Source organism: Balaenoptera ricei, chromosome 8 (assembly GCF_028023285.1).
Source record: "Balaenoptera ricei isolate mBalRic1 chromosome 8, mBalRic1.hap2, whole genome shotgun sequence".
NCBI classification, from domain to species: Eukaryota; Metazoa; Chordata; class Mammalia; order Artiodactyla; family Balaenopteridae; genus Balaenoptera; species Balaenoptera ricei.
The window spans coordinates 58957284-58972588 of record NC_082646.1 but is presented as its reverse complement, the minus strand read 5'-3'; the positions used below and the strand labels follow the sequence as shown (position 1 = coordinate 58972588).

The following is a 15305-nucleotide window of genomic DNA, read 5'->3' as shown; positions in this document are numbered from 1 at the left end:
ATTCTTTTCCTAGGATCAGTGCAAAGGTATGGAGTCCTTTATGGCTCAGGCTCTGAAGTTTTGACCCAGGACAGTATCTGATGTGTTGACTGTATGTGTTCATCTCCTGTGTTACAACAGATTTTCCTCTGGCTTCAATTTTCCTCTTTCTCCCTCACCTTCTACTCCTTGCGAAAAAGAAGAAAACCTCACTCTTGTGCATTTTCTCCAAAGAAAATATTTCACACTCTAATCAGATCAGCAAAAAAAAAAACCCATATATTGAGTTACCCTTATGGGAATGCTCCTCTGGCCGGGCTGAGTTGGAAGTGAGAGAAACAAAGACATCTGGAAGTGGAGGCTCTGCTCACTCAGGCTGGATGGACAGCAATCAACTCTGAACCACTTAATTGCAGGGGAATTTCCTCCTTGCTACTTAGACCATTCAACGCTGGTTGAGAGAAGACATGTTACATGCTCACTTTGCCTCCTGGAAAGCTGGGTTATATGTTTCAATTAGATAACCATTTATGAAATGTCTGTCCTAAGCTAGTCCCTAATGTAGTTGCTGGAGATACTGCCCTTGAGGCATTTTCAGCCAAAGTGGGAGGGAAACACAATGAGTTACAGCACAAGTCAGTTTATACTAAGTGCTAGAAAACAGGCATAAACAAAGCACTACAGAACAGAGGAGGGAGCAGTTATTCTTGATGAGGGAGTCGGGGTTGGGGAGGGGGAAGAAGTCTAATGGAAACCTAAAGAATGTATAGGCAGAGGGACCTAACATTTTTAAAGAACTGAGCTGGGTTTCAGAGAGCTAACAGTTACTGATAATCTGTCCTGTGCTGGTCACTGACCCAGGCGCTGTACATACGTTATCACATTAAATCTTCCCCAAAGCTCATCTGGAGGAAACAGAGGCACAAGGACGTGAGGTAACTTGTTCAAGAAGTTGAATGAGATAGAACTGGATTCAAACCGAAATCTTTCTGACTTCCAAGAACATGCCCTGCTCTTATCTGTGCTTGGAGAATTATTTTCAAAAGACATTTTGAGACGGACTATAAAGAATAAGAAGGATTTTGATAGGCTTCAAAAAGCAAGGGGGTGGATGAAGGGACAGGGTAAAAGCATTCCAGGCAGAGGAAGAATGGAAGGAGAACAGCCCCAGGGCAGAGCATGAAGGTGTAAGGCCTGCCTGGGGAAACTAAGGCAGTCTGGGTGACTGTGGGAAGACACTGCCACATGCCCACACCACTGTCCTTTTGGGTTCAACACACCATTCAGTAATTCAGTCAACAGTGCTGGGGATTCAGAAGTCAAAAACCTCAGTCCTTGCTCTCAAGGAGTCTCCTATCTAATGAGAGTCTGGTGAGATAACTGCTATCAGCACTGATTGCCTTGTACACTTCAGCTCAGGGTGCGTATGTGTGTGTGTGTGTGTGCACGCGTGCGCACATGAGCACACTCACACAAGCGTTATTTGGACCATTTCCTTCCCACAATCGTTTCTCAACACATATATTTCCCAGGCTCTCCATAAACACGTGTTGCTTTATTATCTCTGCCTTTAGCAAGGCTTGGATTTGAACTGCTGGCCTTGATGCGGTAAGTTGTTTTTTTTTTTTTCATGTGCTAAGTTTAAAGCCCATAGCATCTCAGTAAGTGCCCTTTCACCCATGAGAGACCTGACCTGGTCTTCCACTAGCTTACCTAGAAAATAATGATCAGTCCTAGGGTTACAGGAAAAAAACCTTCACTGGAACTGACAAGAAAGCAGACACTTTCTACCATTTCTCTGAAGACTTCACAAGTGCTCAACACTTTTTGAAAGAGACTATGGCTCCAAGGCTTTCATTCTGCTGGCTGCAGCAGAGTTTTAAAAAATGCATTTCATCTCTGGCAAATCACAGCAAATGTCATAAACAGCTGGAAACTCTCTGAGGTGAAGACAAGTTGAATATTATGTTTGGATTTATAGCCCCCTCCCCCATGATAGCTGATTTCCATTTCCGACAGGGCTATTATTTCCATCTTCATGAAATATCTTGGATCTCACCTTGGATAATCACTGATTATAATCAGCTCCTCACCTGAGGCACCTTAGCACTTGGGTGAACCTGAATTTTTTTTTCAAAAATGAACTAGGGAAAACTTAATGTGTGAGATTATGTCTTTATTTCCATTTTCATTTGCAATTCCCTTTAGCTTTCTAATGATCAAGTCATTAATCAGTGTCAAATCACCATCCAGAGCACAGACAGTATTTCTGCCACTTGGGTTCCAACGAGGATTAAATGGCAATAACTTGTGTTATTAGGTCTGGTGCTCTCTTGTGAGGTACTGTGGTAATTATTTAGGGTACGGACAAGATCTCAGTGGCCACCTAAGGCTTTTAGCCAAGAGTGTACATCACAATCTTCTGAAATTTGATAGAGCACCCCAAGTTGTTCTGACAGGTACTCCCAGTTGAGGACCACTAAGAATCCAACATCCCTCATTTCACTTCTATGTGTCCTTTTATGCTTCCATGCCTTTGCTTCTATTTTCTCTGCCGTGACACCCTTGATACCCTCTCCTTACTTCTCTGCCTGGTAAAATCCTGTTACTTTGTGAGGCCCAGCTCAAATGCTACCTCTGCTAAGAAGCCTTCTGTGATGGAAACAATCCTTTTCTCCCTGATCCCATAGCACTCCTTAAATGCCTCTGTGAACGTTCTGTGTTACCACGTTCTCCTACGGTATATAGAGCTAACTGCATGTGTCTAACTTCCCCACTCAACTGTGAGCTCCAGGAGGATAATTGTTGTATCTTATTCATCTTCATAATTTCATGGCCTGACATTCATTGAATGAATAAGTTGATACCCAAAAGAAGTAAACATTGGCCCATTAAATTTAGCCAGATCTAGGCTTCCTTTGCATTTATTCACTAAGTTGTTTACAAAGAAAGATGTGCAAGGATGTGAAAGGGAAGGACCTAAGGGGCCATGATGTTAGTTTTTAATATTCTTTTAAGAACATCACTTTCCCAACGAACACGGTAACTGCTTTAATTTGAATTAGTAATGGAAGGCTAGATATCAACTTGAACTTGAGGATCGGTTTTCAGAAAAGCAGACAATCTCACCAAAATCCAAATCTTAATTGATTGGTTCAATCTACCTCTCTGGGTCTCAGACACCTCTCCTGTAAAATGGGGGGGTTAAACTGAGTATCTCTGAGGTTTCTTCTAACTCTGAGGATCTATGACCTTAACCACAATCACTAGCCAACTGATGTAGCAGTTTGTTTATTCTGGCTCTACTGCATACTTAAGAGAAAGAAATATTCTTGGTAAGACACTAAGGAGTTTTACAAAATACATTAAATCATAACAATAATATAAATACTAAAAGAAGACTTGGAAATACAGTGAAGGGAAAAGGATCATCCATGGTTCTACCACTCTAGTATGCTATTGTTTTGGCATGTTTTTCTTCCATTATTACTATTATTTTTTTGATGTTTACATATACATGCTTTTACCATGTACACAAGCATATTCCTTGATGTTAATTATTTGTAATTTTCATCTTAAATGACTACATACTGAAACAGATGTGGGGTATGTAAATACTCTCCTATTGTAAGATAATTGTCAATTTTTTTAGATAGCATTGAAATTAAAATCTTTGTATATGTAAGTGTTCCCATATTTTGGATTATTCCCACAAATGGGAATCCCATATCTAAGGGTAGGAACATTTTTATGACTCTTATCACATTGCCATCGTTTACTTTAGTAAGCATCTCTGATTTTGCTGTGCGGCATTCTTTTATTTTCCTCTGATTATAGTACCCTAACTTTCCTAAGGGAAACCAAGCCCACACTCACACCCACTCCCTGTGCTTTGGGAATAACTGACTTTACCCACACCCTTCCTCCTTTCCCAGAGAGTAACATGTGGTTCAGGCCTGGCAAATCAGGGCATTACATTCCCCTGGCCACAGTTCAGGGATTGGCATGTGACTCAGATGGAGTCAACAGCAACAGAGCAAGACGAGTTTTGTTAAGACTGCTGGAAGAAATGACATGTGCTCTTTTCTTCTGAGCCTATAAGCAGGGGGATCATATAAGCTGGAACTGCTGGGAGCCAACACATGTAGCCTGAGAATGAAGCTAACACAGTAGAAGACAGAGCTGAGGGATGGAGAGATACTAAGACTGGCCCTGTTAGAATCCTGGATTCAGTAATGCCTGAAGCCAGAACTACCCCAGCACTTACTTTTAAGTGAACCAAAAATTTCCATTGTTCCTTAAATCATTTTACTCACTCACTCATTCACCCATCCATATATATTCATCTATCATTTGTCTCTCACATACACACACACACACGCGGCCCCTAACTGGCACAGATAGGTTTTTTTCAATCCTTTTAACTTAACGGCTTTTTAAAATTATTAATTAATTATTTTTTAGAGCAGTTTTATGTTCACAGCAAAATTGAGTGGAAAATTCTCATTTGCCTCCTATCCTCCCTCACTATCAACATCCCACACCAGAGTGGTACATTTGTTACAATCGATGAACCTACACATCGATTATGATATGATAATGACACATAATTATCACCCAAAGTCCACAGTTTACATTAGGGTTCACTCGTTGTGTAGTACATTCCACAGGTTTTGACAAATGTGTAATGGCTTGTATCTACCACTGTAGTGCCCTTTTACTTTTTATTGAGGTATAATCTACAGAAAGGACACAATTTACATGTGCACTTGGTAAACATGTACAGCTTACATGTACAGCTTGGTAAACTTTTACATGTGCATATCTATTTATATAATCCCTACCCAGATCAAGATATAGAACATTTATAGCACCCTGGTACATTCCTACAAGCTCCATTCAAGTAGTTGCTCCGCTAAAGGTATTTATTCTTCAGACTTCTATAACTACAGATTATATTTTACTGCTTTTGAACTTTATATAAATGGAATTTCACAGTATGACTGCAACCTCCTAGTCTCTGAACAACCCAGGTCTGCTGTCATAATGGGAAGACACTTTGGGTTTTGCGGGGAAGGAATGAGTGTGTTTTGCATGTGAGAGGGATATGAATTGTTGTGGACAGAGGACATTTTCCAAAAATGGCCACAGCAACATTTCTGGTCCCACAGAAATGGTACAGAGTTCTTTCAGAACTCTACCACTCTTCTATCTAGCAATGGAATCTATTTCCCTTCCCCTTGAACCCGGGTGGGCTTGACTGTTCCAATCAAGAGTATGGCAGAAATAATGCTATGACTTCCATAGCTTGATTATAAAAATGATATAGTTTCCTCTTGTTTCCTTCTCTCCAGTCACTCACCCTTGGAATCTGGCCACATGCTGTAAGGAAGCCTAGGCCACATGGAGATGCCACATACAGATGTTCCCGCTGATAATCCCAGCAAAGATTCCAGGCAACAGCCAACATCAATTGCTAATCATATGCATGAATGAGCACTCAGATGATTCCAGCTCTTAGTCTTCAAGTTGCCCAGAGGAGCAGAGATGAGCTGTCTCCACTAAACCCTACCCAAACTGGAGATTCGAGAGCAAAATAAATCGTTTAAGCCACAGCAATGGTTTGTTATGCAACCATAGGTAACTAGGACTCTGTAGTATCTGTGTGTTCTTGGGAAGTCTTCTGGTGATATCAGACTTTGGATAATTTCTTCTCTCTAGGCCTTGGTTTCCTCAGCTGTAAAATGGAACAATAATTACTACATCATGGGAATGTTGTGAGGTTTAAATGAGATAATACACACAAGGTGCTCTTTTTATAATGGGACTTAAACAAATGCTACCTAATATTATTTCAACTTACTTCTGTCAAGTTGTTCTAGATTTACTGCTTTGTACAAATTCCCTTTCATGGTATGTGTCATATACACACAAACATAAAACCTGCTTTTGTATATACACACCCAGGCACATCACAATACCGCAGTTTCTACATTGCTCTCTTGGAACACTTGTTCTGGGGGACGCCAGCTACCATTTCATAAGGATGCTCAAGCAGCCTTATAAGGAGATCCATATAGTGAGAAACAGACCTCTTGCCTCACTAACTTGCCAACCATGTGAGTGACCTACCTGGAAGTTGATCCTCTAGCCCTAGTCAGCCTTCAGATGACTGCAACCTTTTAGAGATCCCAAGCCAGAAACACCCTCCTAAGCCACTCTTGATTCCCATAGAAACTGCAAAAACTGTATGAAATTAAAAAAAAAAAATTATTGTTTTAAGTCACTAAGCTTTGGGATAACGTATTATGCACTAATAGTTAACTAATAGATCAATCATCATGAGGAGGGATGCAGGGAAGAAACTGATTCAAGGTTGAGGGCTGTTTCAGGGTCAATGTGGAAGGACAGAGATGGCTGAATGGACTTGAAAGTGTTGATAAGACTGAGTTTGAAATAAATCATCATGGAGTCCAGGGTAGAAAGGGAAGAAAGCAAAACCAGATGAAGGAACAGATTTGGAACTGGGAGACTGTAAACTGCAGATTTCACTGAAGCTGAAGAGCAGGTTTGGTGAGGGTAAAGGAGTAAGAATTTGCAAAAAAAGAAGTTTTGTTTTGAATGTGGAATACCTTGCTTACTGATTCAAAGGTGGAATGGGACTTCCCTGGTGGCACAGTGGTTAAGAATCCACCTGCCAATGCAGGGGACATGGGTTCGAGCCCTGGTCCGGGAAGATCCCACATGCCGTGGAGCAACTAAGCCCCTGTGCCACAACTACTGAGCCTGCCCTCTAGGGCCTGCAAGCCACAACTACTGAAGCCCATGCGCCTAGAGCCCGTGCTCTGCAACAAGAGGAGCTACTGCAATGAGAAGCCCAAGCACCACAACCAAGAGTAGCCCCTGCTCACCACAACTAGAGAAAGCCCACACACAGCAGTGAAGACGCAACGCAGCAAAAATAAATAAATTTATTAAAAAAAAAAAATCTTCTCCTTAAGATCCTTTCATCCCTAGAGTGATGGAATGAGGGTGAAATGGAGTTTGAATGGCTTAATGGTGAAAGCCTTAAAACAGGGGTAGTTGACCTTAATACAGATGTAGTGACAAGTTAGGAGAATGCCAGCCTTTATTTCTGGTTCAGGATATTGAAGATGGGGGGAGAAGGAAGAACTCCATTTGAAAGGGCTTCAAGGGAAGCAGTAAACTTAAGGAAAACATTAGATTTCAGACTAGATTAAAAGGTGACAGCAGTGCTCTAGGAAAAGCTTAGATGTGTAAGGATGTTTCTTTGAATTAGCATGGGTTTGCTTACAAAAAAGCTAAAACTTTATTCTGTTAGCATCTGGGAGCCTCCCAAGTTTTATGCAGGGGACTGACAAGTGCTTTGAAGTTCAGAAAATGCACCCTGACAGTAGTGGCAGTATGGTAGATGTACTGGCAAGGAGTATAGAGAGGTTCCTCTGGAGAAAAAGTGTTGGTATAAAGGTCCATCTCACACAGGTGAGGAGGCCTCATCATCAGCCTACTAAAACAACGGGGTCAGCTACCTAGGAAGTAGAGACTATAGAATTGAATGGACAGTGGGGGAGAGTAAGGGATGCAGTGGACAAGGCAGTGGCCAGATCTTTTACCTTTTTGAACCTGTTCTAGATTGTTCCAAGCACTTCTAATCCTCTATTGAGCCTGGATATGTAATTGCCAGTTATCTCCAGTTTACTTTCCTTCTTTCTTTTCTGTCCCCCAAATCCACTTATTTTGATCTATTTGATATTCTACTTGTATATTTTTAAAAAATTTTGGTCTTGCTATTCTCTTTTAGTACACCTCTGGCTATACCAGTATGGTAATAAAACTTTCTGATGGTAAGAATCTACGGGCAGTGTGATACAGTGGAAAGAGCAGCAGCCTGTAAGTCAAAAGGGCTGCTTTCCAGTCCCAGTCCTGCCATGAAATTCTTGTATGACTTTGGTTAACTCATTTCTTCTTTGGACCTCAGTTTTTTTTAATTCAGAAAATGAATCTCTAAGGTCTTATCCATTTCAATTTGCCTACCTGTACAATACCATAGGAGCTATTTTCAGATATTTTCATGATAATGGTGAAATCCACCTTCTCCAACAGAGTACTACAAAATTAGAATGGTGGATGGTAGGCATCTTGAAGTTTGTTCCAAGAAACCTGCTTAATCTGCTTTGTGAATAGAGGAATAAAGTTTGAGATAGGTATTGTATTCCAATGCATTTTCTCAGACCAGAGGTAGAGGAGAGTGGTTCTTATTTACCATACATTTCCTGGAGTCAAAGTGCCTTCATTCGAATTCATGGCTCTGCTACTTACTAGCTTGTTTCACTGGGCAAACTACTTGAAATCTCTGTGCCTTAGTTTCTTCATCCATAAAATGGGGGTAATAATATATCTCATAAAGCTATTGTGGAGATTAAACACGTTTATTAGGTATGTAACAGCATCTGGAACAGAGAAAGCCGTCGATAAGTATTAGCTATTATTCTTATGTGCTAGGCACAAGAGTGTACAGACTCTTGTGCCTCCTTAAAGAGCTCACTGCCTGGTCAGAAATATTTTCAAACAAATGACCATAACTCAGTGTTCTGAGTTCTGTAGCAAGATGTATAATAAGTGGCGTAGGAGCGGAGGCAAGAATGCCTGTCTCATCCTAGAGAGAAAGGCAGGGGCAGGACAATATTCTTGAGGGTAAAGTTTGAGTCTGATTCTTAAAGAAGAGAATTCAATGTTGGGAACATTTGGGAATATGGAGCAGTAACCGACAGCATGGGGAAGGCAGTTTCTTGCTGCAAAAGACAAATACGGTTCCAAGGAAAGGGAGGATGTGTGGTAGATCAGAGGTAGTAGTTGATGCCAGAGCATCAGCAGTTGAGAGCTTGTTAGAAATATAGGCTCTTAGGTGCTACCCAGACCTACTCAACTAAAATTTGTATTTTAACAAGATACTCAGGTGATTCTTTGAACATTGAAATTTAAGAACCACTAGTCCAGAGCAGACACTGGAGCCAAGCTGCTTACATTTAAATCCTGGCTTTACCATTTACTTATTATCATTATTATTATTATTATTATTATTGTTATTATTTGGTCGTGCCACTGCAGCATGGGGGATCTTGGTTTCTCGACCAGGGATGGAACCCATGCCCCCTGCAGCGGAAGCGAGGAGTCTTAACCACTGGACCACCAGGGAAGTCCCACCATTTACTTATTATTATTATTTTTTAAAAATCTTCATCCTTCCTGTTTTTAAATTTATTTATTTATTTATTTACTTATGGCTGTGTTGGGTCTTCGTTTCTGTGCGAGGGCTTTCTCTAGTTGCGACAAGCGGGGGCCACTCTTCATCGCGGTGCGCGGGCCTCTCACTATCGCGGCCTCTCTTGTTGCGGAGCACAGGCTCTAGAGCGCAGGCTCAGTAGTTGTGGTGCACGGGCCCAGTTGCTCCGCGGCATGTGGGATCTTCCCAGACCAGGGCTCGAACCCGGATCCCCTGCATTGGCAGGCAGATTCTCAACCACTGCGCCACCAGGGAAGCCCCTACTTATTTTTTTAAACATCTTTACTGGAGTATAACCGCCATTTACTTATAATGTGTAACTTTAGGGAAGCTATTTCACCTCCTTCCTATGCCTCAGTTTCCTCATTTGTAATTAGATAATAGTTTCTACCTCATAAAGTTGTTTTAAGGATGGAATAAGTATTTTAAATGCTTAGAACAGTACTTGGCACCTACCAAGCCCAAGGATAAGAGGAAGGACTATAAGATATTCGGGGGACTGCAAGAAGAGAATTCACCCAAATCTATAGGATTTGGGTGAATTCCAGTCAAAGATCTGGAGTTATAAAGCCCAACTCCCTTCAATTGGGTGAGTTCTTGAATATCTGTGTTTTTCTCACTCCTAGTAGGGGGTAATCTTAATTATACCTGCCTCACTAAGATGCTCAAATCAAAAAATATACGTTCAACTACAAAATCTTCTATTAGATTTCACTTATCATCTTTCCAAGAGTTCTTAAGTATCTGGCCAGAAAGCAGGTGGTACCTCAACTCAGTAGGAAACAGATGGAAAAGAATGCATTGGAAGATCAGGGAGGGAGTGGTGGGAAAGCCTAGAGACTATTTGTCCCATTTCCTGCCTTTCTGAAGGGGCAGACTTGGGTTTCAACAATAACAATTTTCCTGGGCCTCAGAGAGGAGTTTTAGCTAATGGGCAAATAGTACACAAATGCCGTTATTTATTTTCTCTTCCTAACCTAACCTACAATGGAGATTCAAGGACATGAACAGTCTCACACGTTTGTATAGTGGTCCAAAATTTACAAATAACTTTTCTCTACTTTGTGTATCACAACATTCCCATAGGGTAATATTAACCTAACATTTTATAAGAAAACTTTGTTAATATCATAAAGCACATTAAAAACTCCTTTCCATTTGAGTATTTTTACCAGATCCGATGTCTCCCAAAGTACAAAATTTAAAAGGGAGATCAATCACAAAACTTGATTGGATCTTCAACAGTAGCAGGTACTGGCTTCGATCTTATGGCCGCGATTATTTGTATATTGGGCCCCTTTTCTCATCCGTAAAACAGGGGCAACAATACCCTCTTCACACAACTGTTCTGTGATTAAACACGAACAAAGGCTGAAGGGTGAACCTACCACGTCGCAGGGCCTCAAATAAACCCCTTCTCCTTCTTGCCTTTGATAGATACAGCACTATCATTCCCACTTCACACGCGGAGAAACCCGAAGTCGAGAACGCTCGGGTTCCTCTTCTCTACTTGCAACTCCGCAACCCCCAGATCGGGTACGCGCAACTGCGATGTCCACTGTGTCAGGTGTCGTAGCGTGTATTCTCTCTCCTCGAGCTGCGTCTGGCGGGGCTGGAGGCCGCTGATAATTGCTCCCAAGACTCTTAAGGAATCCGATCCTAATCCTCAACGGCGCTTCAGGGACGAACCTGCTTTCCCACCGTCCCAAACCCCCCCTAGAATAAAGGTCGCGGGGAACCCTCAGCTCCAGGTACCAACGCCATCTTGACCACTACGTGTGACGCCGCACGTAGCGGAGAGCGCAGCCCATTGGCTGGGAGACGGCATGCGGAGGCGAGGCGCGCGAAGCCGGAGAAGAGGGTGTGGAGGACAAGCCAAGGAAACTACAATCCCAGCCTTCCTTGCGCGTGCACACCAAGAGCGAAAGAGGAGGGAGTTTGGGTTCGGACCACAACTCCCAGCACTCCTCGCGATGTCGCTCCTTTCCTTTCAAAACGTGCAGAAAAAGAGGGACAGAAGAATGGAGGCCTTCTGGTGTCCGTTCTCCGAAAGGCGGGAAAGGCGAACTACACCTCCCGACTGGCAGCGCGCGGCTGCGCCTGCGCCCTGATACCTGTCGCCATCTTGCCCCTTCTGAGGCACAGCAAACAAACCCAATTCCTGGTGTCCCCTAGTCTTGGCGGAGGAGCCTTTTAGATGAGCCCAGAAAGGCCGGGCAGGTGGGTGACTCTTAGACAGGGTTCTGGGAAGAACTGGCAGGATAGCCAGTCTGGAAGAGCGCCGGGCCAAGCATTCGGAGCCCGGCTTGGGGCGCCCAACCCCATCCTCCGTTGTCTCCTAACGGGATCGTGGGGCTCCCGAGGTGGGCTGAGGGGGACTCTGGCAGGCCTGGTGCTGGGATTGCTGGAGTCCAGCTCTGGGGGCCTCCCGGTGAGTCTTGGTCGTCTGCCTGGCTGTCCGAGCGTCTACTCTTTCTCTCCGTTGTCCTCTCCGCTGAGGAGGGAGTGAGGCGCTGATGCCTGCCGGGGCCCCTGACTCCGGCTACCGGTCCTGAGAGGGCTTGGGTCGCGAGCTTGACATTGGGGTGAGCGCTGAGCGGCACCGGTGAGGAGGGTGGGCGGGTTGCTCTTGTTGTGGTGCTGCGAGAGAGTGCGTGTTTGGGGAGGGGGCGGGGCGGGCTTGCCTCCTTGACACTTGAGTGGGGGAAGGATTAGACAGGATTCCGGTTCTCGGAGCGGGCTCCGGCAACCTCTACCCAGGTTTCCAGTGCGATGCGGCCCCGCAATGGGGTCCGCTGGCGGGGACGCGTCGGGATGCTGTGACGTGGTGGTTGATTCCGGCGGTCGCCGGCCGCCTCCAAGATCCTGTCGGGAGGCGGGGACTGGCTTATGGAGGGAGCTGATTCCTTTGGCTCTGCCCCTTCTTCTTCCTCCCCACCCCTTTTCTTTATGTCATTCTGCCGGCTGGGGCGCGCACTCCAGTTCTCCTTGCTCTGGGTTGGTTCTTAGATGAGAGGACTATGGGAAGTAGGGGGAGGGGGTTCAACTTAAGGCGTGGAGTTGCAGTTAGCAGTCCCAGCTCTTGGAACGGGAGATAGCAGTTATTACGGGTCGATGCCTGACTCCTAGACGAGACACTGAGCTCGCTCATTCATACATTCACTCACTCCCTCATTCATTCATATTACTTGCTCTTCTCAGTCATTCATCTGTTTATTTAACAGATATTTACAGCAGATCTGCTGTGTGCTAAGCAGGTATAGTGCAAGGGCCCAGCGCTGTTATCTTTTTCTCTAGACCAGGGAATTCCCAGTACCAAGTTCCTGACATCTAAACTTTTGGTTAATGTTTTTTTGAGGACTGCTGGGTGTAAATTCATGTTTCATTGTTAAGACTCGAGGAGAACGTACTATATTAAGTTCCATTAACCCACTTAACATCCTAGGAACTTTACGTATTTTATTTCATGTAGCTCATAGTGAGAAAGCCGGCAGAAGTCAAGTGACTTGCCCAAGGTTACACAGGTAGTGGCACCTATTTATGAAATAATGTGTCGGCCACTAGGATAAGAACGTCACATACACTGTTATTTAATCCTCATAACAAACTGAGTGATAAAATCTCTGTTTCACAGATGTGTAAAATTTATGTTCCTATAGGCCAATTTACCCAGGATCACACAGCCAGTAAGTTGAAAGATTGAATTAGAACCTATATGTGTCCAACGCCTATGCTCTTTCCACTATGATAGGCTGGAATAGTAAGCTCGCACATGGTTAAATTCTTCATTTGTCAGAAGTTGGAAAGCATGGAGGTGAAATAGGGTTGTGAGATACTCTTACTGGTTTTGCTTCTTAGCGTGTGGATCTCCACGTGAGTGGGCTTTTGAATGTACTTTCGTAATTTGAGTTTTTGGTTTTTGTTTTGGTAGGGAAGACAAGCTCTTTGGGGCTACCAAAAAGAAGCAGCAATGCCTGTTGTGTGGCCAACACTTTTGGATCTCAGCAGGGATGAATGCAAAAGGATTCTTCGAAAATTGGGTATGATTTTCATTTTTGATGTTTCATGCCTCCCTATGATCCTTTTCCCTTTCTGTTTGGGTCATGGCTGTTTGCATGGATATCATATTTCATGATGGTTAGAAATTCTTTAGAGGTATAGTTCTTGTCTTACTCTGTTATTTCCCTCGTGCTTTATATAGTGCTTTGTACACAGTAGATGCATGAATCATATTAATAATAATAGCAGCTAAAAGTTCTTCAGGGCTACTGGGCTATTCTGAGTCCTTTACATTCAGCATCTCATTTAATCCTCATTCAAACCAAAAAGATAGGTATGTTTCTTCTTTTGTCCCCATTTTACAGATGACAGACCTGAAGCTTAGAACCCGAAGTAATGCTGATAGTAAGTCATGGGGTCAGAATTTCAACCCAGGGAATAGGATTCCAGTCTCATGTTAACATACTTTTAACCTTCATGAATGTATGTGTGAATTACATACTGTTTCTGAATTCTAAGTTAATGTAAGCTATGCTGACTTTTCCAAATTACATTTTACTTTCAGTAATAAAACACCATTTATGCCTGTAATGAATTATTTAGTGCTTCTTTTCCTTTCTCAACTAGCATTTAGGGAGAGAATTAAGCCCTAATACTAAGTTATCCATTGTATGTAATGATGTATGTATTATCCTTGGGAAAATTGAGAAAAAAAGAGTTGCTCAAATCATTTTCTGTATTCTGTGGTTCACATGAGAATCCTTGGTTGAGAAATGCAGCCTTAGACTGTAAGGTCCAAGAAGGAACCTTTTTGTCTTATTTACCACTATAGTCTCAGGCCAGCACATAGTAGGGACTCAGTAAATGAAAAAGTAATTTGAAAAAGAACATTAGATGTTTTGGCAGTGGATAGGAATTATTTAGATATCTGTGACTTTGAAGGGGAAAGTGTGGACCTTGAATTCAGATAGACCTGGGGTCTTGGTCCTGTTACTAATGACCGACATGATCCAAGGACAAGTTGTTTAATCTCCCTAAATCTATTGACACTTTTGTAAATGAAGGACAATAATATCTGCCTCATAAGTTTATGTGGATTAAGTGTATATAAAAAGGGCCTATCACAGTGCCTGACATCTGAGTATATAGCGTTTTAAAGCAGCTGCTTTCAGACATTATTTATTTGCAGGTGAATCTTTTCTTCAAAGGAAATCTTTGTTGGGAATTCCTATGCATAAATCTGAATCATAGCTAATCTGGCCCTGCCTGCTAATAACCTTTGCCCTTTTTGTTTCCCCTTAGGCCACTATGAGGATTTCTATATTTTAAACTACTTCTTAGCATTGTATTTTAGCACCTCTAGAGAGGTTTTTTGTTTTGTTTTGGGGTGGGTTGGGTTTTTTGGGGTCAATTATTCCTTTTTTTTTTAACCTTATATCCAAACTTTTAGTACTAACTCAAGGGTGATTTTCTACACACTTATATGCAATTGCTCTAACTTGCTAGCTACCAGTTATAAAGTTGGATTTTTATTTATTTCATAGCTGAAATAATTGCAGATCACAACTGAAGTTGATTGCATTAGAGTTTCTGGGCTTTGGGGACCTTGAATCAAGAGATTATGTTTGAATATAAAAATTGTAACCTTTAAGTCTAAATTTATCCTTAATTTTAGTCAGAGTTGTGTGGGTAATATTGCTGAAGAGCTGCTTCTATACAAAAGAAAACAGCCTTCCTAGAGGGTAATGTCATCTTCAATGGCCCTCCTTTTGGGAGGTGAGCCTTGAGAGTGATTTGCGGAAAGACTTCCTCCCCACCCGTTGGCTCATTATCATAACAGTGAAACCTTTGAATTGCTTTCAAACACTAGCTCTAGGTCCAAAGTTTAGAGAAGGTACTGTATTTAAAAATTAGCTTAAAATATTTTAAGAATTAGCTTTAAAAAAATTCTTTTTAAAAATGTTATAAATTATTTTAACACCAGATGCTAAACATTACATTTTACTTAAATGTAGAGAAATTG

At 42.4% G+C, this 15305-nt stretch overlaps 1 protein-coding gene across 7 annotated transcripts in view; it reads left to right on the top strand.

The window, feature by feature from the left end:
* Positions 1-11341: 11341 nt before the first annotated feature.
* The window catches only part of EMSY (EMSY transcriptional repressor, BRCA2 interacting), an 88326-nt gene continuing 84362 nt past the window's right edge, over positions 11342-15305 (top strand). For 2 of the 7 annotated variants that reach the window (XM_059930766.1, XM_059930765.1), the window contains exons 1-2: positions 11345-11503; positions 13215-13323. In XM_059930766.1, the coding sequence (XP_059786749.1) occupies positions 13254-13323 (70 nt within the window). In that variant the 5' untranslated portion in view covers positions 11345-11503; positions 13215-13253. Of the gene's footprint in view, positions 11504-11523; positions 11869-13214; positions 13324-15305 lie in introns of those variants that run through there. The other 5 variants (XM_059930768.1, XM_059930762.1, XM_059930764.1 and 2 more) reach the window with 5 other exon arrangements.